The sequence below is a fragment of the Anser brachyrhynchus genome, assembly GCF_964034855.1.
Source record: "Anser brachyrhynchus genome assembly, chromosome: 15".
NCBI lineage: Eukaryota > Metazoa > Chordata > Aves > Anseriformes > Anatidae > Anser > Anser brachyrhynchus.
In genome coordinates this window covers 10004623-10031470 of record NC_137733.1, presented here as the reverse complement: position 1 = coordinate 10031470, position 26848 = coordinate 10004623, and the positions used below count along the sequence as shown (strand labels likewise).

General features: G+C 40.4%; 3 protein-coding genes across 4 annotated transcripts in view; 1 reads left to right on the top strand and 2 right to left on the bottom strand.

The window, feature by feature from the left end:
• MOSMO (modulator of smoothened) overlaps positions 1-8234 on the bottom strand; it is a 30307-nt gene extending 22073 nt beyond the window's left edge. The window contains exon 1 of the mRNA XM_080556673.1: positions 7636-8234. Within this exon, the coding sequence (XP_080412799.1) occupies positions 7636-7741 (106 nt within the window). The 5' untranslated portion in view covers positions 7742-8234. The remainder of the gene's footprint in view (positions 1-7635) is intronic.
• PDZD9 (PDZ domain containing 9) lies at positions 7377-15692 on the top strand. 2 transcript variants are annotated; one of them, XM_080556662.1, is made up of 5 exons: positions 7377-7727; positions 9592-9716; positions 11899-12075; positions 13764-13959; positions 14949-15692. In XM_080556662.1, the coding sequence occupies exons 2-5, from the start codon at positions 9689-9691 to the stop codon at positions 15268-15270; spliced, it is 723 nt and encodes a 240-aa protein (XP_080412788.1). In that variant the 5' UTR covers positions 7377-7727; positions 9592-9688; the 3' UTR covers positions 15271-15692. The 2 variants fall into 2 exon arrangements, with proteins under 2 accessions (XP_080412788.1, XP_080412789.1); XM_080556663.1 differs by lacking the exon at positions 7377-7727 and adding an exon at positions 8328-8524.
• Positions 15693-15832: 140 nt separating this feature from the next.
• UQCRC2 (ubiquinol-cytochrome c reductase core protein 2) lies at positions 15833-26727 on the bottom strand. Its single transcript, XM_080556647.1, has 14 exons — positions 26537-26727; positions 25010-25102; positions 24749-24898; positions 23788-23852; positions 22722-22778; positions 22247-22371; positions 21636-21733; positions 21157-21214; positions 20877-20972; positions 19664-19863; positions 19314-19394; positions 18689-18765; positions 16893-17046; positions 15833-16074 (listed from the first exon to the last, which is right to left on the bottom strand). The coding sequence occupies exons 1-14, from the start codon at positions 26570-26572 to the stop codon at positions 15991-15993; spliced, it is 1374 nt and encodes a 457-aa protein (XP_080412773.1). The 5' UTR covers positions 26573-26727; the 3' UTR covers positions 15833-15990.
• Between the last annotated feature and the right edge of the window lie 121 nt (positions 26728-26848).

Sequence of the window (26848 nt, the reverse complement as noted above, 5' to 3'; positions counted from 1 at the left end):
ACATAACAGAACAGCTAACTTTATGGCAGTCCAGGAGGATAACTGTGGTTCTGACCTGTAGATATAGCCATTAAACATCAGCTGGTGTAACGCCATTTTGAAAACAGACATCTTTCAGTTCTTACTGAACTTACAGGACAGATTCTGTCAATTCACTTCCCACAAACCACTATTCCTTGATGGTCACTCCATTAGTTTAAGCCAAGTGCAAAGCTGAGCCCTGCAGTGTCACATATGAGAATGAAAGACCCCTGGTCTTCTGACACACTGTCAGGAGGGGAACTCGCTTTGTCTCAGGAGTGAAGGCCACACTGGTCATTTGGTTTCCATTACAAGTGCTTCCACTGAAATTTCTGCATTTTCTTTCTTAAAATAATCTACACTTCTTGTGTATCATAGGCTGCCAAGAGCTGGAAGCAGTCACAGCAAGAGAAGAGGAAACCAGGCAAGAAGAAAACGTGGGCAATGACTGGAGAGCAACAAAACAGAAAACACAGGGATAAGAATGCTATAAACAGGGAAGTCAACTCCATGATGAGCACTACAAAGGTAAACAACTTGACTTTACTGCCTAAGAACACCGTAATTGATTAGTTTTTTTGGAAACACCGAGTTCAGAGACAGCTCAGCCCTACTAATGTAGTGCCCCAGTATCCACACAGAGAATTGCTTGCGGTCAAGTTCAAGGCATAATGTGAGATGTATTCAACTGGAAAAATATTTAAACTTAAGTGGATTATTAGCCATTACACCTTGAGAGACTGTCATCCTTAATAATCCCAAAGTGCTTTGGAAATTCCAGCACAGAACTGCACCTACCGTGAGGCTCTTGGGTAGCAGCCAACTGTTGCTTATCACACGACATTGCACAGATAGGAAACGATGGCCTCTAATATTGCAGTAAATCCCTGGGAGGCTTTAGATGCCAACACAAGGGAACATTTCAGTTCATCCCAAGGATGTGGACATAATAGACTATGTCTTGCTCAAAGAGAGGAAGCAACTCTACACACTCTGGAATTCTGAACCTCTGACTAGTGTTTCAGTGTGGCTAGTGCTTCATATTTGATTAGCTTGCCCAACAGACAAACCATCCGACCATGCTCCCTAAGGTACCCGAGAAAGCCCAACCTCTTGCAATCAATTCTACTTACAAGATTTAAAAAACATATACAAACACGATAACGCATAAATAGGAAATCAAATGCAATAAAATAGGAAGAAGCCAAGAGCTTCACCTTGAGAAAGGATCTAACCTACAGCTTAATTCCATATCGATTTATATGGAATTAGGTAAATTTAAGTGTTTTGCCACTCCAATGCTCTAGCATGTCTTCCCTCTCCTTAAAACAGACACGTACCCTGCACAGATCCTCTTCTTGGCCATATCTCCAGTTTTTTCAGATCTGTGTATATCTCCATCAGTCAGAGGCTTGGGGAAGAAAAGTGAGATTGAGAAGGGCAGCTGGAGTACACAAAAGGGGACTGCAGCAAAGTTACCATAGAAATTTTTTCCCCCTGCATATAGTCCCCAATAAAAAGAGACTATGTCCATTAATTTGTAGGCACTGTAAATTACAATAAGAACTTTTAATTAAGCAATAATAAATTGATTTTAAAATCTGAAGTTTCATAAACTGTGAATTTATAATAATATATCACTCCCATATTACTTTGTACAAGAAATAAAAACAGCCTCCATATTGTATTTGTTCCACCATACTACAAACGTCATTTTCTATTTAATTCTAAAGCAGAAAGCAGCACTTAACCTCTACAAAGGTTAATACTCTTCCTTATCCATGAATTACTCTGGTTACATTTTTTTCTGAATTATGCAGATGTCAACAAATTCTGGAAAAGGATACTAGAACCAAGTGGAGAAGAACTCCTCCATAAGATGTAAATCCTGAATACCATACTACAAACAGGCAAGAAAAGTTAGTTCTCTCTACTTTGTTTCAAGACTATTAAAAAAAAAAGAGGATGGAAAAAGTTGAGCTTGTGAGATACATATTAAAAATGTAGGTCAGGCTTAAAAGTTTGACCTACTGATCTTCTTTGCTTTGGCAGAAGTACAAATTGAGTTTACATAATGCTACTCACATGTAAGTGCTGGCTGGGAACTAAATGATACAAGTGTTTTTAATAAGCCTAAGTCTTTAACAGGATTCCATTTTTTAGTTTTCAAACAGTTTTAAATCCTTATTTTGTGGTACAAAAAGAATCAAAGCTTTGCTGATAGTGCTCACAGGCATTTCTGAGATAAAGAATACCAGCTCTGGTTTACTGACGAAAGAATTGCAGCACGACCATGACAACTTTCCAACATCCAAAGTCAGTCATGCCAGCTGCTAGATTTGAAAGGAAAATACATGTTACTGGATCCCAGATCTGTACTCTACAAATTACGTTTCTTACCTAATTTTTCAGTACTAGAGACTGAGGAATTCCACAGGATTTGGTGACACACAAACTAGCAGTTTTGTATGTTCAGACACTACTGAGAAAACAAAACATTCACCTAACACGTAGAGTTAATTTGTATTTGTTAAAATGCAAATGTAAAACATCAGTTCCTCTATGGACAAAACCAACCAGACCTCTCATGCCTGCCCTGGCAAGCTCAAATAACCAGGCTGACACAGCTCTCTTTCAGGAGATTCTTCCTACACATAAAACAGTTCCATATGTTTAAATGTTGAGCAAGCACAAACTTAATTCATTACAACAATGCCTTACTATTAATTTTTCTCGTGCCCTAAGGCCTGGTCAGTTGCAGAACCCAAACACAATTCAAGCCCTCTGCTTTGTCAGATTTTAACATCCACTTGAAAAACATCTAGTCATGAAATGGAATGGAAATGTTAAGGACAGCACTGCACTCCCGACGGAGACACATCTTCTAACAGACTGCTCTTGTCTTCAGACCACTTGGTCTCTACATTCTTTACCAGGCCTTACCAGTTCTTATTCAGTTTTGTTGGTGGTTTTTAGAGGCACTGGCAGTATCTCTAAACTGCAAGCACTGGTGCCTACATCTTAAGGCAGGTCCTGATTCCCTCGCTGCCCAGATCAGCAGCTTACCACAGAGCACCACCTCTGCCTGCCTGCTCACACACCTGGGGCACCTAAAGGGAAGTGTATTATTGGAAGTTGTATTCCAGAACCTGACTTCAGACACCTCTGATGTTCACAATGGCTTTGCAGATTGCTTTGCAGTAGTTGCCTCTTTCTAAGCCATGACAGCATGTAACTCTTCATTCTCTGTATCAGAGCATTCTTACATATTCACAGCACACATTCCAAACAAGTCAGTGGAAGGGCATATAACATCTCCTGTCACAGTGACTGCGTGGTATGGTGCAAAAGAAACAGAAAAAAAAAGGCATTTCAAAGAATTACTTCCTATCACGCCACATCATTTTCTGTTAACAAATGGAAGAAGCATGTTGTGGCTTGAGTATATTGCGAGGTATTTAACAGACGATCACCAGAACCCTTCTGAAAAGTCAGTTATACATAAATCAAAGAAAACAAAACATTATCTACTTCAGCACACAGCACAGTAATTGCTCTGTGGTACAGTTCCTCCACAGAGCAGCACGAAACATTACCAGGTTCTCAGCACAGACCCTGAAGGGCCATACTGATTTTTAAATATCTTATCGCTACATTTTCCAGCAGACAACTGCATTTAGAACAATGATACCAGCTGGAACTCAAAGTTCGTACCCTTTTTAAGTTGTTGATGCTTTATTTAGCAATACTGGTTGATTCAAGTACCTTCATGTGGCCTTGGGCTTGTTTCATGCATAGCCAGAGCTCCAATTAGAGAAAAACATTTCCATAGCAGTTTGATCTGAAACTCAGCAGGAGCTGGAAATCACCGCCTGGTCATATCACCTGCGATACCTCATAAGCTGATCCCAACAAAGCGACTGTTTGAAGTGTGGGGAGAAATTCCTCAGGAGGAGGTATCAAAAGTGGTGTAATAACACTGAACAGCAATCATCTCCTACATGGGTTAGAGCACTTCACAAGAGCAGGGAGTTAATGCCTCATTAACTGAGGAGCAGCCATTGGGCATAGCTTGCTCCATGGATGCCACTGACTCTGGAATCGTACTTCACAAATAACACAGCAACTGAGTATGCAAAACCAAGAATTACACAGAACATTTTGGAAGATACATGGAAAGTCAGCATTTGTAAGCAAAACAGAGACAAGTGAAACCCACAACTGACTGTCATACTGTTACTTGTACAGCATGGTACAAAAAGCTACAGAACATGGCAAGTATTTGCTTTAGAAACATCCACCAGAATTTAGCACCCTGAAATTCTGACATTGTTTTATTTAATGACTGCTACAGCAAAGGTACACTTTGTACTATAAATTGGAATCAAATGCACAATCACGCTACATAGAAAGGGATGACTAAGTCACATAAACAAATGGATAGCTTAACTTTCCGAAGGAGGATTTTGTTTGATTAAATTCTGTTGAATTATTTGACCTATTTAAAAAGCATTTCAAATCAACCCCCCACGTGTACAGCTTTTAACATGTCTAACTTCAACCATACGTGCTATTCATATCCTTTTACCTACAAAGGGATCAAGTGCTGATGCTAGAATAACTTGTATCCCCCCCCTTCCTCCCTTACTGAAGGCAAATATCAAAATCATTAAAGAGCATCCCACACAAAAAGGGAACATATGGAGATAAAACAATCCGCTTTTGAAATTCATTGCAGAAGTATACAGATACAAGAGCAAAATTCATTACTACTGAAATCAGTGGGAGTTTTGGAATTGACTTAAATTAAAGCCAACTCTGCCCTTATTTCTCACACAGAGCATCAGGTCACAAAGAAAAGGATGCCCGTGCAAGAAGACCGAGGTTTCCACATGGGAGTTATCAGTACTCTGTGCTTGTACACTACATGTAACTAAACCTCAATGAGAACTCTGAAATTTCATTTCCATCTTTCCTTTATAATCTTAAAGAAATACTTGAAGCCACGTGAAGGAACAAATCTTGCAAAAATACTTAAAGAAAAAGCACCAAATGAAGGCTTGGACCCATATCCAGGAAGGTGTATTTCCTCTCTGGCCTAACGACATATAAGCATCTGAAACCTTCAGTGCTCTCAGTTGTACTCAATTCCTCAATTACAACACTGGAGAGGAAATTATATAGCCAACATTTTTCAATTGACTACAAAGCTTTTTTTAAGAGTAAGATTTAGGAGACAAATGAGCCCTGGTCTCCACATAACATAGGCTTCTTTAAACAAAATACATAAAACAATCTAGATTTTCCAGAAGAGTATTAAAGCAGCTCATCTGTTTTGCTATCCAATTTAGCAGAAAATCACCATTTCCACTGGAGTAAGATGTACATGCTGTTTAGCATTTGAATCAGAACAGATTTTTTTTTTTTTTACCTGAGATATAAGCCCAGGTTTCCAATCTTAATGGCTGTAAACAGCTCCGAACGAGCTGGTACAGTGCTGTCTGCCCAGATTTGCAAGACCTCTGCTCCATGCAACGCTCAAAGAGCTGCAGTACCGAGCAGCCCAGGCTGCTTCACGCTGCCTTTCAGAATTCCGAGGACAGCAGCCACGCAGGGACAGCATTACTCTCCTTTCTCCTTGGCACTAGGCTGACTTGTGGAAGCAGAATCTAGAATTATTCCTATAGGAGACGAACCCAGGGACAGAGAGGTTAAGTAAAGAAATAGTTTCTTTCACCAGCTGAGGGCACAACGCTTCAAAACAGTACTTAGCTGTACAGATGGAAGTCAGAGGGATTGAATGCAGTTCAAGTGTGGTATTCTGCTAAGCATCCCTGAATCTCGCTAGCAGCTGCGACAGGGTTTATGGGCAGGGCAGCGTCTTCCTGGGCCCTCCTTCACGGCAGCCTCTGGCTACTGAATGGCACTCAAACACATTCCCCTCCTAAATCAATACTACAGTGTTTACTACAGGAAGTCCTCGATTCAATGGGCATCCGTGCACTTCCTTGCTTTGCCATTCGGGCAAAAGGCTCATTTGCAAAGCTCTAAGTACTGGGAATAAATGTTTACATTGCTTTTAACCAGAAGTCTCGTGATAGAGGACATCAAATCCCACATCAATAAAATCTACAAAATGGTCATTAAGGAAGCAGCCATATGACAACTAGCTCTCCTTTGTGACTTTAAAAAGCCATCAACTTGTTTGGCTTCAAAACATAGCAAAGGAGCCAGTTTTAGGTCTGTCAAAATATAATTTAAGAAGTTAAGTGCTTCAGAAAAATCCCTACAGATTTTGTGTTTGCCAGCTTAATTAAAACCAAAACTTCTTTGTACCCCTAAAAGCAGTACAGGATAGGAATGGCACGATGATCCTCACGTAATCATCCATCAAGAGACTCAGAATTAATGATTTCTGGGCACAATACATCAAGAAGCAATTTTTGTTTTATGAGTAGGTATTACACACTTTTCTTTAACAGAGATATCAGTGGGCTGTACTTAGCTCCACAAAGACCTCTTTTCTCCTCCCCACGAGCAACTTCTTCGAAACAGTTTTTATCTCACTTCTGTACAGGCTGAGAGAATCCAACATTTTCAACACTGCATAGGGTATATGAACAAGAGGAAGGCCTTAAGACAGATATACTTAAATGTTTCAAATGAAGATTATTTTATTTGACTTTGAGCACCTAAAGAAGGGCTCCTTGCTGCAGCACTACTGCTAGGTGTACCTGTAAGAGGAAAGAACCAACTACTTTATGCAGGCATAGGCAGGAAGATCACCAGAATTAGCTATAGGGAGGAGTGAAAGCATCTAGGGAGATCCTGAGTGCTGAACTTTGGGAAGGAAAGGGACTCATTCCTCTCTGGACCAGGCAGGGAAAGCCAGGTTCTGTCCTAGGCAACTAGAAGCTAGTCAAGCAAGTCACAAAGATGAAGATAGCCTGGTCAGAGGGAATGCCCAGTCACCTGTCTCTAGTAGCCAACATTTTAAATATGCTACTTAATCAGAGGAAAGGAAATACAATCCCACCGAAAACAGCTCCATCCTCTCACAGACATCGAACATCAGGCAAGATGCAAGACGGAGGAAGAAAACCTTTAAAGCCCTTTGCAAGAATTTACCACAGAAAGCTTTACCCCAGCACCCCTTTTCTCTATACCTATGGTTTGCTTGGAAATCAGAAGCGTAAGTCAGTTTGACCTGCAGCAGACCAGCCTGCCTCCCTGACAAGGAGACCGGGCTCCTCCGGGGCAGGACGTGAAGGAGCCTCTCCCCTCCTGTCACTCTGCCTGTCGCCTGGCACCACGCGTGTCCCACCGGCGGGCTGAACCGCTCACAGACACTAGGAAAAAGACGAGCAAAGAACCTCGCTCTTCAGGGAACACAACGCCAGGCTCCAAACTAAAGCCAGGCGGGCTCTAGGCTCAGAAGCTGGCAAAAGCCAGCCTGCAGAGCACGTCCTGCGCACACACAAGAGAGGGGCGCAGGGTTTGCGCCTCCCCGCACCAGGCAGAGCGGCAGGACCCGACCCGCCGCTCCCAGAGGACCGGGCACCGGCAGCCCCCAGCCCCCAGCCCCGGGCCGCTCGGGCCCCGCCGCCCCCTCACCCGCGGACTCCCCGGTGTTGATCCAGTCGGGGTTGGCCAGGCTGGCGATGGCGAAGATGTCGGCGGCCAGGAAGAGGCATCCTGAGATGATGGTCAGTTTGTCCATCTCCGGCGGCTCCCGCCTCCGCCCGGCTGCCTCCGCCCGGCTGCCTCCGCCCGGCTCCCCCCGCAGCGGGCCCGGGCCGGGGGCGCCTCACAGCCGCGGCTCCATGGGCCCCGCGCTCCCCGCGGCGGCGGCGGCGGCGCCACGAACGGGGCCCCCGGGCCGAGCCGGAAACGAACCCGGCGGGCGGGGGGGGAGCGGGCGGCTGCTCCGGAAGGGAAACCCGCCGCCCTCGGGCCGCGCCGGGCCGGGCGGGGCTCACCGGGGAGGGAGGCCTTCAAGAGGGGGCGGGACCTACCGCGGCCGTACCGGGAGCGGCGACCGGAGGGGGCGTGGCCTCGGGGAGAGGGCGTGGCTTGCCCCGGGTTGCTGCCTGAGGCGCGTCCCCGCTGAGGGGTGGCGGTACCTGAGGGGGCTGTGTCTCGGCCCCTCTGAGGCGCCCAAATCACCCCTGACCCTTCCCAGTCCCTCCCCAGGGTATTTTTCACCTTTCAACCCGTTCTTCTTCCTGCCCCGAGCTGAAATTGCTGTCCCTGTACTGTGTTGGAAAAAAGAACTAACTCATCTTGTCCAGAACTCACCCGAATACCTCAGTTTTTCATGACAGGCATTTCTGTGGGTTAACCCATACTGGAGGGAGAGGGAAATGCTTGGAGGCAGTTAAAAATGCTCCAAACGAGGGAAGGCAGCCCAGTTTCGGTCACAGCAACCACCCCATCGGTATTCTGACTCTGGCATGGCGATGTGAACTAATTGGCTTTCATCCAGCACACCGCAAACCTACAGGTGCTTATAAAATACCCGATTGCATTCATGTTTTCTCCTACCAACAGCAAACACCCACCTGTTCGTACAGAGGAGTGGAGCTGGACGTATCTGAAAGCCAATCCGAACTGACCCAGATGCCAAGCAGGCGACCATGCAGTTTGTTTTTGTTTGTCTTTAATGCAGATGGCACACTGTACCAACAAAAAGGAGATATTAGGAAAGTGAACTTAAAGTGTTCAACAGCAATCGGAGAGCCTTACTATTTTGAGGACAAGAGTTGTATTTATTCTGCTAGCCTTGAGAGATTTTCATAAGGGTGGAGAACATAATAGGGCTTTTGATGAAAAACAGCTGAAATTGTTTCCTTCTAACAGGGAACAATTGGTGTGTGGCAGAAGTGGTAGAATTGAGATTTTATTAAAAATATTTTAAAATCATATTGCACTAACAATGGGAATCCAGCAGTCTTGAAAAGAAGTTATTTCCAAGAATCATCTGTAACTATCCTTTAGTTAAACCAGCTTTAAGCGGTGTTTAAATAGTTTCAGTGCAAGCATTATGTAAAAGTCTGCCTCAAAATTAGTTTATCATTAAATAACTCAGCTTCACGGCAAAGGGAGTAAAGGAAGGGGGGGTAGAGAGGACACAGAAAAGGAAGATTTATTTAACTGGCTTCTGACACACAGACAAATCTGAAGTCAGAAATAGTGACAGAATACAGTCTTCATACCCTGCAGACTCTGTGGTCAGTTATTTAATTTTTCTCAGGTTTATTCAGAGGCAAACACATGCCAAAGGATGCTGTGTGAAGTACACAGATTCTCTGGAAAGTCTTGAGGCCCCGTGCAGGGCTGAGATACTGACAGACAGGCAACCTAAATTGAGTAACTCCTCCAGACTGCAGCAGTCCCCTGGGCGCAGCCACATCTTTGGCTCACACCACATGTCCCTGTGCCTGCATCTCTGACCAGCAGACTCCTGCTCACCCGGTGCGGGGGGCTCAGAATCTGCCTGCCCCAGCATTCTGAGCAGTTAGTAGGGGTTCAGGTGGCCTCCTTGTCTGCCAGTACACTCTTCCTCTACAGGTCATCATGGAGGCATAGTGCATTTCCAAGAGGCTCACCAAAGACCCACCTGCCCAGTGATTTTGACTGCATAGAAACATCTCTTTGCCTGGATTCAATGGAACATAACCAGTCTTGGGCTACAGGTGGGGATGAAACTAAGGATGTTTCAATCTCTCTCTGTTTCTTTTTCCTCTTCATTTCCATCTCCTCACTCCTGTCCTGATACTGTTCTTCCAGTCCTATATTTCAGTAGTCTGAAGCCTCTGAAATCCTTCTATCAGTGTATCTCCTTCACAGAGTCCCATTGCCCCACATTTTCATAGTATCGAGATATTCCTGCTCTTGAGGTTGAGTATTTGGAGTGGAATCATAGGCAAATGACAAAAGGAAATGAAAGCTCTTCAGCAGAAGGGGACTGGATAAGATCCTGTGCTACTACCTGCAGAAACCGCAGAATTTAAGGGTGACCTTGAAGAAAATCAGTACAGTGTTAGGGGAACTGTAATGTAAATTCTGTGACAGAACAATGAGTAAATCAAGATAATTTCCTTAGAGACTAAATAGACTGATACCATGTATGGTTAAAGGAAAAAAGTCTGAAAGTGAAATCACAGCATTGTCTTTAAATGTTTTGTGGGCTTTGAATTAGTCACAGCTTTTATGGCTTTAAAACTATTATGCCCAGCAAGACAACTTAAATGAAAATAAACTTAAAATCAGGATTCTGGCTTCAAATTAGAGTTATCTGGATTTGTTAATAGCATTTTTTTTCCCCAGTGGTGATCCTTTGCAGACCTACAACTGTTCAAGAATTTTAATAGAATTTGCTGAAAAGTTGTGGATAGAAAATGATATAAAGCAGCCCTGCATCTCAATATCATTTGTTTACCTTTATTGGCCTTGGAGTTAAGTACTCATCCTGGAAGTAGGAAATGAGCATTCAGTTCCCCCTTCTGGCTGAAGGAGATTGAAACACATGTATCGAAAAGAGCAAGAACACCCTGGGAAAGGCTTAAATCCCTTCCATTAATACTGCACCACTTTGCATAAATTCCTGAGCTGGTGAAAGAGTAGCAGGCCAGACATCTGACGTCTCAGAATTCTGAGACTGTGTTCCAGTGTCAGTCTTCCTTTGCTTTTCTTAAACAGCCCTGAAAATTAAATACTTCATTCAAATCAGATGTAGTACTCTACTCATCAACAACAAAAATCCCGCATTTGTCATGGGGAAGGAAAAGAAAATTCAAACTGTTTCTGCTTCCTTCTCTGTTTTTCATTTCAGCAGCCAAACTGACAAATCACATGTTCACATTACTATACTTTTAATCCTAATTTCTTATATTCTGTGCTGTCAATTAGAGCCTGATCCAAAGATTTACAGAAGACATTGGAAAGGTGACGAAGGTTCCATATTTTACAAAAGGGAAAAATAGTGTGAATTTTCATTAAGTGATTTCAGACAGCTGGAGACAGACATCTCAAGCAGTTCAAGTTATTACCGTTAGAAGTAATATTTAGAGATTACTTAAAACAGAGCATTTTATAACTCATTTTTAACAGAAGATGGCTTATTTTAGGAATCTCAAGCATTTGTGTGTCAGTCTTAACTTCTCCTGGTTATTGATGAGGAGAATAGGCTTGAGAGATGGAGAATGTAGTTTATTACCCTATTATATTTCTTGGTGGAGATGCTAGGATAATGTCGTTTATATTGTATTACATGTATTATGCATTTTAACGGATAGTGGATGCTCAAGAGTATTTTATTTCTGCAGGTGCTAAGTATGGCAATTGCAGTTGCTTCTCTCATGTCAGCAGTAGGGTGTGAAACCAATCTGCTGGAAATTCATAAATCAATCTCCTCCGTAAATATTGATATGAAAAATTCCATTTTTGGTAGGAAGTCAATCCTTTCTTGAACTTCTTAACAGCTGACAGCTCCTCTGCTCTGTGATTCTGTACCCTGTTCTCTACTTTCCCTGAATATATCAGCCTTTGTCATGAATATTTAAGAGAAGTATTGGATTTTTTTTCTTGGTAAAAATGTGTGACTTTTAAGAAATAAGTTTCTAAATAAAAAATACTTTCAAGATATTTATTTGCAGAGAGCTAGTTTATGGAGTAAACTGACTTTTTTGAGTGTTGTTATTATAGCTTTTTGTCAGCTACTCAGCAGGCAATGCTTCTAAGAGAAGCAGTTAAGGATGAGGGACTTAACTGTTTAGACAATCAAGAATGGGTGCAGCCTCTGCTAAATGTCTCCTTAAACATTTTATTGAATAACGGTATCACAGTTTATTCAATTTTTCCCCTGGCTTTTCAAAGGACAATTACCAGCACTGGAAAGCATTACTCAGCACAGACGGACTACAGTATTAAAGGCAAATATTAGGACTGGCAAACAAGGATTGGGTCTTATAATCATACAGAATGGACCATATCTCCAGATAATATGCCTGGTTGAGAAAAGCTCTGCAGCTAAAGATGGAAAGCTGAAACCAGGTAAAACAAAACAAAACAAAACAACAACGACAAAAAAAACACAACCAGTAATATTCAAATTTAATAGCGTTAAAAATATTGCCATTCTGCATTTATGTTTTAGGCCTGTCTCTGATTTATTTACACTTACACACATCAGAAGAGACTCAATTTAAAAACCACAGAGCAAAGAAACTAGCACAAACTGTATAAAGCTCAGTGCCAACATTCCACTGTAATGGAATACCTGTGATCTTAAAATAGCTGATACGGACGACGATTTCATAATCAGATCAAGGTTTAAATCTTTATATTATTCTACAGATAAAACAGATTTCCGATTCATCAGCAGGTTTGTTCAAGAATAGTTTGTCTATTACCATTATATAGCAATGAAACTTCAATAATTTCTTTCTTTGTTCAGTGCATTGTTGTTCAAATAATTTCATTCTACAAATAATGCAAAACTTCCTGAGGGCTCGAAACTAATTTGCCTTATTGTTTGCTTTTTATTTCTCTTCATTTTACAAACTTGTTAGAAAGTGGTAATGGACTAATCTCCATGCTCTGACAACCCACGGAGATGTTCCCCTTTCTAAATGTTTTAAACCTGAAATGTGCCTTCCTCAAAATACCTTCACGCTGCAAGAGGTTATCCCAACACAAATCTTTAGGGGCCACTGAAGGATATTTAGCACAAAACGGATAGGTGAACTGAAAAGCTGGGTAGTGTATCAGACTATCAGTGTATAGATGCTGAAGTGGAGGCAAAACTATCATGTCTGCAATTCAAAGATAGCTTTGACTTGCCACAGCAGTGTTATCAGCATAGTATGTGCAGAAAATCAGAATTCTGAAATAATCCGTTAAACACCAGTAGTTTCTCGGAGATATTTTAAAATATAAGGACATTTCTGACTATGTATTTTGAAACATGCAACTCGCATGATTTACCTTTCTGATTAAGTGAGGCTGAGAACTTACAACTGTTGGTAAAAGGTTTTTCTGTTGCTTTTTTAGTACCTGCTATCTTGGTACTTGTTCCAGAATTTCATGTTTGTGCCCTAGCAGAACCAGTACCTTGCATCAAGCTAGAGTGGAGAGAAAGTGTGATGATAATGGAGTAGGAGTAGCAGTTAATGGAAAAAGTGAATGAAAATATGGTTCAAATACAGGCATTTGTAACCCAAAAAGAGTTAAGAAAATAGAGCAAAGGGAGTGAAGCTCCTTGATCTGCTTATTATGGCAGCAGACAGCTGTACTGCTTATTTAAATTCCCTATGCTGTTCTGTTGCAGTTCAATACACGTTTATTAATAACTGCTCCTCTTCACAACAGGTAACGTTACTAATCAGAGAATTCACCATGGTACCTTTGTCTTCCCTAATAAAACCCCACAGAAATGCAAGGTAACACTGAATAGGTAATCTAAAGTACGGTACATTGACTCAGAAACATCCCGAAGCATGTAAGTCAACTGCAGCTTTCCTTAGTGTTGTAAAAAAGTTAGTTCTTGACAGAGCTGTTAAAGAACTTCTCTTTCATTAAAAAAGAAAGCAAAAGTAAAGTTGCATCCAGTTGAAGAGCTGCTAAACATGCATTAAAAAAAAAAGCAAAAATATAGCAATTAAGACTACCTATTTTGTAATATGGACATAAACTTGAGAAAGTCTTTAAAACTGATTGCTGTCAATTTTTTTCCTTGGCAGGTGATGTTCTAATAAAGATTGGACATGCTGACGTTTTAGGATGTACTCTGCAAGAGCTTGGGAAACTCCTGCTCAATATTCCTGTAGGGACTACTCTACAAATCAGGGTTTACAGAGATTTTATTGAAGTACCTCAACACTGGCAGAGCGCAGTTGAATTAATTCCTGAAGTAAAGCTTCCTGTGATGACAGCAGAGTAAGAAATAAGTGTTGTACATAACTAGAATTTCATACCTTGCTTATTAGTCTAGCAAGAAAGAGTGTTAGTTTTTTCATTTCAGGGGTCTGTAAAGATTTTTACTTTTTCTCATGGCGAATTGTAATTTGAAATATCAGAGATGTTTACTTTTCTAGTTTCATTCAAGACAGGGTCAGGATAAATATTATTTTAGACATTCCCCTTTCTCCACAGAAACCATAAAAATTCTGGTTTCCAATAATTCCCCTGAAGTCCATGAGGCCATATTAATTTGTAATAGCCAAGGATGTAGACACTTACAAGTAATCAATGATCTCAAGATGGAGGTCTTGCTAGAACCATGTTAAAAGCTAAACTGTTTCTTAATAACTCAAACTACTGACAGTGGCGAATAACATTTTAAATTCACCGTGAGGGGAAAAGCACATATCTTGGGAGAACCACTACATAAATACAGCAGCTTTTAAAACTGTATTGCTCGCAATCCTAAAGGTGGTTCATATAGCAAGTGTAATTAATCTAGATGGGATACATGGCAGTTACAAGTTTTCCTGAGGCACAAAGTTATAATAGAAAACCTCAGAGCTAAGGGAAGGAACCTAATTATGAAAAACAGATAATTAGACTGGAACAGCCTAACAATGAGACAGAGAGGAAGCTCACGCATCAAAAGGCTTTCTAAAAGATTAAACCTCTAGGCTTATGTTTAAATAAATCAAAGTATTTACTATTCCAAAGGAGCAGAAAAACAGTAGCTTGCTTTTCTTTTGACCAAAGAACAGCTTAGCCACTAGAGTCCAAAGGAAACAATGCGCAAAGGGCAATGGACAATAGCATTACTTTGGTATTAGAGCATCTACAGAACCAATGAACTTGTCTTTAGAACAAGTATTTGCAAAAAAAAAAAAGACTCCGTGATTAGGCAAGGTAACTAAATGACTAAGGGAATTATCACATCTGAGTAATTCCACACTGTATCCTTTCAGCACAAGTGAAGACACTGAGGACGAAGACACGGGGACCAGTAGTGATGATGATACAGACTCGGAAACTTTTCAGTATACATCTTCCCAGTCATCCTGTTCTGAGTTTACTCATGAATTACCATCAATATACAAGATTTGGTATGTATCTGATACAATCCAGACACTTACAGAAGGGAGAGACAGTGGGTGTGACATTGTTCTTCATAATGATGTTGACGCACTGTGCAATTCTGAGTTTGATGCTAGTGGTGTTGGACCTCCTTCATACCGGACTGTGGAAAACAGTGAGACCAGTTCCTCTTCTTCCCACTCTTCAGTATAAGACACAACCTGTCTGAAGGAATTTGCCTTTGCTTTGTAATAATTCAAAACTTTGACTTCTTCAAAAGTTGATTTTTTTTTAATACATGCCTAGACTTCCGAAAACACAGAAGTCCTAGCATATTTAAAATTACATGATAGCTATACAAATCTGTTTTAGCAGTGCCCTCCCACCTCTCAAAGGCCTCTATCAATGCTAGTTGTGGACAAGATGCTATGGAAACACTTCTACCTCTACTAGTCCCAGATGAATAGGAGTTGCAAGCTCTAAGAAGCTATAATATAGTTATTTTTGAAAGTAAGTTTCTTCATTTATGCAACACAAGGATGGTGCAGATACAAAGTTTATCAAGAGCTTTTCCTGTTCCTATACAAGAATACATAGACAACCAGTAATGATTACAAGGTTTGTCTCGATCACAAGGATCATTTTTGACATACATATTTTTTATATCAACTAAAAGTTACCTTATTTTCTCACAGCAGTTTTATCTTCAACATACAAGGCCAGACTTACCAGCATTATAGATACCACCTTCAGTGAAAAAAATCAACACAAAGTGTATGAACTCAGCACTTTATTTAATGAGTGCAAGCCCACAATTACACCAGGTTAATTTCCTGAAAGAACTGAATTCATAAATAACAATGTAGTAATTTCTTTAGAACACAGGTGATTTATAGTTCAGGTCCATCATGAAACGGTATCCCAGCTTTGTTTTTACAATTCATCCAGAAAAGGAGTATTTCCCAAATCACCACTAGCTGCCATTGATTTCTTCCCACTGACAAACTTCTTTGCAGCCTGGAAACACACCAGAAAAATTGATGTAAGGATATATTCACTACAACAGAGTTTATCTTGCCACTCATAGCCTCAGTTTTAAGTAATTTAAAAAAATAAAAACGACTCTACGACCTACTATAGTAGGTCACCAAGTCAACAATTTTCCTTTGGCTGTCTAAGCTTACTTGCTCCTAATTCAGCTCCTCATTACTTTAAATAGGAATGGCAGAATGACAGCTAGCTATAAAAGGCATAAACTCTTTGAAAGTGGATATTCCCAGAATTCTAATTATACCACCACAAGATACAGTGGATCTGTCGTTATTACTAAAGCTATTGCTAGTTACCACTGCAACACAAGTAAGTGATGACTGGAAAAATAAGTTTTCTGTCTTAGAATTTCTCTCTGATGGATTTTTGGATGGAGTTTGCTTCAAGTATAAACTGCATTGCTATTCTGAATTACCTTGCTGCTATATCAGCTTATCACTGAAAGCCTAGTTGTTTTATTAAGCGCACCAAGTATTCTAGGCTCACGATTCCTACAAGTCTTAACACAGAAGTGCCCATACTGAAACTCAGCAAGTTTTCCTTTAATACTGGTTGGCAGTTTGGTACTCTCAGCTACATTGGCCTTATATAAATAAATACATTGCTCTTTAATTCAATTTAAAAGACTTTCTGTTAATAAAGGCCTCAAAAGATAGACAACTGGTATTTGTAAGCTAACTGCTTAAAAGAAAAGATGTGTGTTTTTTAAACAAACGAGCACCACTTTTGTATTAAAAACTTACATAGTGATTAAGGAACACCTGTACCTGCTGACACATACTTACATTCACAACATCAGCAGTGGATACAGAGTCAATTTTTTCAGCAACAACAGATGGTGATGTGTGTGTGCCAGAAACCAATGACTCGGAGCCAATTTCATTCAGCAAACCTTCTGCAGATTCCACTGACATCAAATAGGTAGCTTTCAGCTGATTTCTGCCATCAAACGAAGCATTAACAAAGTGAGCACATAGGTCCTGTTATTACCACCCTTGCAAGTGCAATGAGTTTTTAGCGCAGAGTTTTTAGCACTTGACCTTTTCAAGATTTTGAAAGATTTTCCCTTTCAAGCATGGAAGGTTTCTATGGTTAGTAAAGAGGTACCACAAATAGTCAAAGCATGAAATCAACAGGGTAATGGAATACCACCTGCCTTGGAATGATCAGCCACCCCACACAATCAGGAGATCTCTAGCTCAAAATTTGTTTCTGTTTGAAGTAACTAATACAAGTACTTCACAAATTAGACAAAATAACCTATTAAGTTAAAAAATTAGGTTTGAAATTGATGCCTGCATCTTATCAAGAACTGATGTGTGTAGAGCAATTTTCTGGTAAAGCAGCAGTGATTGTAAATGTTCCTTGTAGAATAGTTCAATTTTCTGTGAAAAGACACCAGATTTATACTGTAATTTTTTTTTTCTTGGTATAGACAGTCTTACTGCTACTCAAGAAAATCTTAATGAAAAAAAGTTAAAGTGGCAGAAAATAGTTTATTTCAATAGAATAGGATTAGGTGCCTTGCTATTTTTGACTGAATTGCAATACTCTACAAACATCACTGACCTTGAGTATTTTTTGTCACTCATATAAAACAAGTGTAAAACACAGAAAATATGTGAAGCAGTTACAGAAGTTAAAAAATAAGTAACTAAATAAATACCACCATACCAGTGTGTGCAACTCCCTAACACTAGGCAGCTTCTTAGCAGACATCCACACAACTAGTAATGCCAAACATAAAGGTACAGAATGTACCATTTAAATACAAGTGACAGTGGAACAACCAGTCATGTCTAGCTTATGTATTCTGTAATCAAGATTTACATGGAGCCCTATACGCATTTCATATACACAGCAGACAGCATTTTCATTTTTCTACTTGTGTGAATCTGTACCATATTGTATTGCCCAATTACAGCTTTAGAGGCTCAGTGCAGTTTAAACTCTGAGTAGCATTAAACACCACCTCACTAAATGTGCATAGCCCTCTGTAAATCAGGAACTCTAAAACTCTGCTATTATTGCACCTCTGACGGCAATTTTCCACACCTCAAATGTTCCTAAGGGAAAAATATATTTAGAGCACTTGGATGTAATATCACTAATTCAGTGCTTTACATTTGCAAACCCTCATTACTGCTATTCTTAGAAGACTCAGAAGGGCATAGTTGCTTAATATGACTGTTTTAGGAATTACTGCAGTGTCACCGTATAGGGAATTACCTAAACAATGCATTTTAGAATTCTAATTTAAGCGCCTTAGTAAAAGAGAGTATGATTAAAACAACATCATCTGTTGATGCTTGCAAATTTCTTATATCAAAACAGTTAGTTGAAAACATTAACATTTATTTAACAAGTTTTTATGAGGAAATACTGCTAGCAGAGAATTGGTGTAGCTTCAGGGAAAATAAAGTCTATTGGTAGTGCTTCAATTTTAACACAGAAAAGTAAGCACTTCGTAATAGAAATAGTTACAGCACTATACAAGCTCTGCTGTACAGAATAGCCCAAGTGCTTGACAAGTGAATGCACGTTAAGAAACCTCTCCATCACGAGATGGTTCTTTACTCACTTTGCCTTTGTGACATCTTCATCTGTGACACTGCCTTGAGCAATTGCCTTCATCTGGTTCAAAGCAGCTTTAATGACCTGAGAAAAATTAAATCACGTAGGACTTCTTCCAGCATTAAATTTAAACATGTTATTTCTATTATCTGACATTCAGAAAGACTTCAGGGGAAAGCAGTTGATAGTAGTAGGATTGTTAGCTCAGCCTCAATGCTGAACAGCTTTAGAACAAAACTAAAAACACCCATAAAGGCCAAAACATGATTAAAAAAAGCTGTGTGGATCTGAATTGCAACACCATGTTAATTTATATGGCCTCACCATTTTTCAGAGTATTTAGTTCTGTCAGCTTAAAGAGCCGGCATGCTCATCACAATCTACTTAGGTTTAAAAATGTGAAGTCCTACAATCAGCAATCCATGGTACTTTACTAGCTCTAGTTCATGTTACACATTTGTACTTTTCAGAAGTCTCATTGCCAGCCTGCAGAGATGTCATAACTGAACATGCAGCATTCTTATACAAAAAGCCAGATCAATTGTATATAAGAAGAATTAGTCTCTGCCTCAAGCCAAAGCACTATTTTGACAGTTAGGTTGTTAATACTTCAATTCTAATCGGCAACTCACCTGCCCAGCATCTTGAGCCTGGGATATGGTATAAAATCCAAAGAGCCCAGAATCAGAGTAATTAACATTAAATGCGGAAGCCTGAAAAACAAACATTATTATCTATTGTTTCAAGTATCAGAACAACTCAGTATTGAGCACAGGAAAGTTACTATAAGGATCCAAAATACTGGAATTCAGGAAGCTAGACTCCACCTGTGCAAAGGAAAGATCACACTGGAATGCCTTCTCTGAAATATTTTACCTTATGCAAGAATTAACTAATGAAGATTCTAGCTGGAAATAGTAACCTCTCAAAGGATAGCATGCATTTTGCTTAAAACATCAGTGTAGTAACCTTTTGAACTTACATCAAATGGCTGAGTAGTTGCTTTAGCAATACTCTGGTACAGTTTGCTGGTAACATTGCTTCCCCTCTTGATAAGGGGTCCAGCACCCAAAACATGCTGAAGGACACTGAACGCATTTGCATCCTCACTTCCAACAGCAGCTCCTTCTGTTACAACAGCAGCGTGGACAAGGCTATCACCATTCTGTTCTCTGATTTCTCCTAAAAATACAGTAACAGAATAAAAGATAATGCAGCATTCAGTTATAAACTACTACGCATTCCGAGGTATGGAAAGCAAACACTTCTACCCAGGAGTTATTTTTGTGATGGAGAAGTCAGGTTGTGGAGTTACTGCATATGCAGTCAGGAAAGACAGAAAGAAGCTGTTAGTAAGCTGTAGGTCATCCTGTAGCTTCCTAATCATTAAACCCCCTTTATACTTACAACCCTAAGAGGTTGTTCTTAACACTTATTAAAACAAGCAAATACATTCCTTTGAAAAAAGCATTTAATAAAATCCTCTGCATTCAAAAAAAAAGTCTTGCAAGCATAAAACCAAGTACATTACTACACCTTATTTGAGCCTGATCCTAACCCACACCTACTACAAGATGACAAAACTCAGTGAGTCTCCAGATAACAAATACACAGAAAAAGTAGTGTACCCTCTGTTCATAAGAATATTCTGTTTTTATAGAAACTGAAGTTATATCATTCAAACCTCAAAACTTGATATTTTTCCATTTGTCTACTGAGTGATCTGATACCCCAGCTAAAGAACAGTGAGTGGCATTAGAACAAGATACTGCTCTGAAAGAGCTAAGCCTTGCTTTGTCTTTTATTAAACACTTAAGACAGTCTAACATATCTTTCCTAACAGTCTCCGACTGATTCTAGACATTCTTAACCTACTCTCTACCTTTCTCAATTTTTAAGGGAATCTTCCCAAATATGCCAAGAAAAAAACATATGCTAGCTTGTTTTTCCACTTTACAGAAAAGTGGATCATGCAGGTAAAGCTTTATTGAAGATACAGGTTCTGTTTTATCCCAGGACCTTCCATGGTGCGGAGAAGGAAAATTGTCTGGTTATCTAGGTGGGAGATACCTCTCAACTGTTAATTCCCATGCAGAACGTTTAGCACATCTATATCAGCTGTAACTTTAAATAATACTACCTTTATAATAATCCCCCCAAATCATTCCGAACAGGTACAGGAAACATATACTTACCCCCTCGGTAGATAGCCTTTACACTAGAAGTACCAGCTCCACTTCGGATATTTAGAAACTGCTCTGCAACTTGCTTTAGGTTAGAGTGCTTTACACCTGCAATGCAATAGTTTATTTCAAGTAATGTCATGTTACTGAAAAACTATAGTACTGAAAAACTATAGCAGTTAAATAACAGTGTTTTTAAATGTATCGTACACAATCTACTTCTCCGGAGAACTCAAATTTCTATAGTAGTTTTCCCTTATGAATTGCAGTGTCCATTAAAGAACATACATACCTATTCCTACAAGAGCCATTCTCGCACTTGTGAAATTGTTCTGTACAAAATGGTGAAGCTGCAACAGTAAAATCACATTTTAGGGTATTTGTTATAAAGAACAAAAATGACAAGTGAGTTCCTGACATGCACTGTTCAGACCTTATACTTCCTAAAGCAACCGACTCCAATGTTTCCAAAAAGAACTGTCTATAGAACATCATTTTACATGCTTTCCAGTGACAGCCACAAAACCCTTTTATACAAGACACATTTCATTGACAGCCTTACTATCAACAGAAAGCCACTGATGTTAACAACCTTTCTAAATGTGAATGTGAGTTCTAAACTCAATACTAAAAGCATCAAGGCTACAGATTAGTTTAACACCACACCAATAAGATAATAAATACTTACTATACATTTGCTAAATTAATTTTCTCTGTCAAGTATCAATATCCTTGGAAAGGAAACTAAGACTTATAACACAAGAATCCTACCTGCTCAGATGTAATTTTTCCAACTCTGTAATCTGGACAATATAAGGGATTTGCTAAAGCAGTCTTGTAAGCTGCAGCATGCAAGTTTTCCAGCACTCCTAAGAGGAACAAAGTTTATGATTAACATAATAGCTCCTTTTAATGAAGATTATGAATGAATCTAAATGTTACACCAGTGACTGAGGTACGGTCCACTTCCACACTAAGGCATTCACCCACAAGATCTGCAATAGCAGGACTGTAATAGTCCAATACTCATTGAGTTTTAGCTAAGTCCTTAAGCAACAGTCTGCAGACTTGTACCTTTTAAAAACACTAAACACTTGTAAATGCTCAATGCTTTTTGGCCTCATCAGCAAGCTGCAGATACAATCGGTTTTTGTTTGTTTTTCTTTTGGGATGGAGAGTAGTAAAAAACAGTAACTTTATATAGGAACTGGAAAAAATCATGGATTTGCTAAGAAGTCCCATAGCAACAGAAAGACCATACCTATCAACAGGGAAAGGGTGAAAAATGGAATGACCAGGTGACTAAGCAAAAGTTTTCCAAAGTTTGTCATTTTGAAGATACTCCCATGAAGCCAATACATTAGACCAGAAAATACACCTACCAACTTGAGGATTCTGAAATGCAACTGCTTTGTCAACTTTTAATTGTGGCTGAAGATCAGTTACTTCCCATCGTCTGAACTCTGGAGCTGTGGTGACATTAAGAAGGTACTCCATTACTGTATCACTAGAGAAAAAAGTTACAAAGGGATTAAACACAACAGAAGTAGCATGTATTTCTTTCCAAGTTGAAAGCAACTCAAACCAACGGATAAGGAACACATGAACAACAGAGTATGTCACTAAAGCCAGAGTAGTTATTAGCACTGCTGTATGACAGATGAGAATTCTAATTCAGTTCTGCCGCATTCATATGCTTGTAGGAGAAAAACAGGAGGTAAATATTAATGCAGTAATTTACTGATTTATTGCCACGACATTAAAACTAGTGTAACTCCTACCCTTTAAAACGGTAAGTCTCTGCTTTACTAAAGAGCAATTAAAATTATTTGGTTTACAGTTTATCTGGATACCTACACATAGTCACGCAGGCATTCAACAGAGTAAGTCATTTTCTCTCTCGTTGAGTACACGCTAAATGAGAAAAAATACAAAAGCCATTTTAGCAGAGAGCATACAAAAATGTGGACTTCTACACATATTCTCCCATTGTCTGAAACTTTCAGCAAGGTATTGACTAGAATACAAGTTAACCTTAACTCTGTTTCAGATGAATGTTTAAAGGAGCAATAATAGGAGCATTTTGATACACACACAGTCCTATAGCAGAAATAGATATACCTAAAACTCATGTCTTAGGTATTCAGGTAATAACAAGTATATTCAGGTTACAAGTTCCATGTGACTATCCAAATATAGGACACCATCATAATTCAAGGTAAAAAAAAAAAAAAAAAAGAGCCAAAACATGAAAAGCCAAACATGAAAGCTGAAGAGCCAAACATGAAAAATGTGTATGAATAGCAAACAAGGTAATTTAGAAATGATTCTCTTTGGGCAGAAAACAGTCTTTTTCATTTGTTTCAACATATTTTTTTGCTTAACAAAAAGGGTAAAGTTTAGGTTTATCTAAATCTGACTTTAACCAAATTCTACATAAAATAATCATACTGGTTAATTTCCAAGAAACAATGCAAGAAAGCAGGTACAGCTAGATCCCTCTTTTCTCTCTTAGGTTTTGTTCTCTAGGCTTTAAAGTCTCCAAGTCACAAAATCCAGCAACTGTTTGAATTGTTCCCAAAACTGCAGTATGAGTGTTATCTATTCACAAAAGAAGGGAAAAAATAATAAAAAAAAAAATCAGCAGACCTCAGCAAGTTTAATCTTGAAGACTTAAAAGACAGAAAGCACATTAAATAATAGCTTTATGGTTTGTACAGAAAGCTTAAAATGCAAATCATGTGTGTGCTCTTGAACCTTAGTGAAATGAGAAGTACAAAAGTCATTCCTTGTCAATGTGCACCATTCCCACACTGAGCTTATCCACCTACATATTTTAATGCTTATTGTTTTAAGTTTCCTTTTGTCATGTAGCTTGTTTTTATCTTACCAAGATAGATTAGGTTTATGTGCGGTTACGAACCTTAGGCTACCCCCAACAGCTTCAATGCCACGAGTTATCCTGAAGGAAGATGCTCCTTTAGTAGTCTATTAAAAAAGAAATAGGAAAGAAAATACTTAAAATTATAGCTATTTTAAGAACAGATTTGCCTGAGGTGGTTCAGCACTCAGGCAGATTTGAAACAGTATCTGTTTCTTCATTTATATAGAAGCCATTATATATGTAAGAAAAGTTAAGCCAACTTACTGCACCCTTACTCACAATCATTTCTATCATCCTCTCTGATTTTCCAATGTAATTGCTCACATAGTTGCTCCCCAGCCCCGTTCCATGAGAATAATCCAAATTTCATCAAACATTTAATAGGATTTTTAACTTAAATAACCTTAACACAACCAGGACAATGAATGCCTATACATACTGTTAGGCTACAAGCTGTCTGGGGAAAGTGACTTCTGGCAGTGGTTAGGAAGGAAGTAATATGCAGCTGGGACATTATTTTTTTCCTGCCTGAAACTGAAGTAGATTGAGAACATTTCACAGCAGTCACTAGTGCTGAGTAACTGTCACAACCTGGCTGATGTGCAAGCATCTGCAGCTACAGCCAGATAACAACTGAGAAAAGCATAGAACAACAATTTGGAAACTTTCTACATACACACGCGAGTTTCTATCAGACATCTGAATTACCTTTTACTGCAGCTTAAGTTAAACAAGCTACATGCAGAGTTTAATATAGTTGAATTGTGTACATAGTTTAAGACACTATGAAAAAGTACAGAGCCAAATAAATAACATTGCCTTCCAGGAAGTAATTGCATTTTTCCTGCATTTAAGCCCAGCAACCAACTATCAATGTACATTGTTTTCTGTGCTGTATGATCACGTACACTTCATTTTACCATATCACCTCTTTTTGAAGCCATAAGCCTCCCACCATTTCATCCATCGACAAAAACAGTAACAGAGAATAAACACCTACCAAAGTAGAGGCAAGACGAAGTAAGTGAGCAGTTCCCAAGTTACCAGTGGTTTCATATCTGCTGCCCGCTTTAATGAACACACCAATTCTTGAAGCTGGAGAAAAGTTTTCCAGAGATGCAATTACTAAGCCATTTGGTAATTTTGTGATCTGCATTAAAATAAAATTTGGTTTACTGATCCACTGGAAATACCGTCACAGGTCTTCTTTGACTGACTTATAAATAAATAAAAAGAGAAAAATACCAGTATTCATACTGACCTCCAGATCCTCAGACTCTGGAGATAATTTCACTCGTTCAGCAGTTGCTGATGGTGCAACTTTAGGAGCTACTTTCAGTGAGTACAGTCTCTTCTAGAGGATGAAGCATAAAAGAATGGATTTTCTGAATTAGTTCATCGTGTAACATTATATACTGAAAAAGCAAATGAATTTAAAGTTGAAATGCAATAAACAACTTCAAGTCCCACGTTAAACCAGTGATTTCCTTTTAAGTCCTCCAGTCACTTTTATGTCACTGTTGAAATCTGTGCAATGATTTATGTAAGGTCTCTGGAAGTTCAACAAATAGTACTTAGGAAAGCTGATTTTTCTCCTTTGTCATCCCATAGTATGAATCTCTGTTGACGCTATATAGTCTGTAAAACTACTGTATAGGAATTAACTGAACAAATAGCTACAATAATCCCCATAAACGCAGGATAACTTCACAGATAACTTTATTTGGTACAGGCAGTTCAACTCAGAGTCAGAACATCAACCGATCTACACTGATTACTGAGCACAAACAGGACACAGATGCAAGTCCCCAAACGGCAGAGCAATAATTAGAAGTAGGCCTTCAAATTGAACAGGTGAACACAAAAGCCTTCCCTTCACTAGGTGGCAACTGAAATAACATTAATGTTGATTTCAAATCTTAAATGCTATTCCCTTCCACATTTTTTCTCTGTAAAATAAGTGTATTTATTGCTCTTCTCAAATAAAAGGAGAAAAACCTCATCCCCTTACATCTCAAAGTAAAAAATTGAGTGACAGGAACACCATTGCAGTCAGCAGGAGGGACAACAATGCTGGTACTCCCCTTACTTCACCACAGACACCGTTTAACATATTGTGAGTCCAGAAAAAACTCCTTTCTTCCCTCATCACAAATTCGTTAAGACATCTAATCTTAACCTCTAAGCCTTCTTATTTATTAACAAGTAGTGTATGCCTAAAATTGACTTCGAAACACGCTGACACAGAAGCTATCTGCCATCCCCTCGGGATGCTTCCAGCAGGCAGCTCCCCCAGGACGTGCTCCGGCCTCCCCGGGACGTTCTCCAGCACCACCCCGCCGCCAGGCTCCGCTCGCCAAGGGCATCACCTTGGCAGAAGCGCCCCAGGCCGAGCCGGTTCCCTGTACAGCCGCACCGCCGGGAGGCCGCTCGCCCCCCTCCCCACCAAGCCGAACCCTGGGAGCCCCGGGAGAAGCCCCCGGCCCAGCAGGAGCTGCCTGGAGCCCCCCTCCGGGCCGGGCCCGCGGCCTGCCTGACCTTGAGCCGCCCGCTCCCGCTCCACTCCGCCGCTCGCTCGCTCTGCCCCGGCCCCGTCCTCCTGCCCCTGCCCCTCACGCGCAGCCCCACAGCTCTGCCCGCGCTGCCCGCCCGCTGCCCACCGACACGGCCCGGCCGGGCTCGCCGCCCCGAGGCCGGCCCTCAGCAGCCACCAAGACTCTGACAACCGCCCTGGCGTCCTCCTCCACCTCCCCGCCGCGACACACCGCACCCCTCAGCCGACGCTCACCGACAGAGCCGGCGCGACCCCCGCAAAGCGCCTCATCCTGCCGCGCCCCGCTGAGGAGAACAAGATGGCTGCCCCAGGGGAAGACTCTGCCTTCCCGGCACACCCTGCGCCGCCGCGACTTTCTAGCAAGCCAAGAGCGAAAACTCTACTGCTCGCGGTTACAGCTCCGCCTCAGGCGGGGGCAGTTGTGCGCATGCGCAGGCGGCAGCTGCCCGGCCTGGGGGGGGCGCATCTGCCCGGCCTGCGCGGGGCGCTGTGGGGCGCGCCGCCATCTTGGGGCTGTGGGGGGCCCTGGGCGCGCCGCCATTTTGG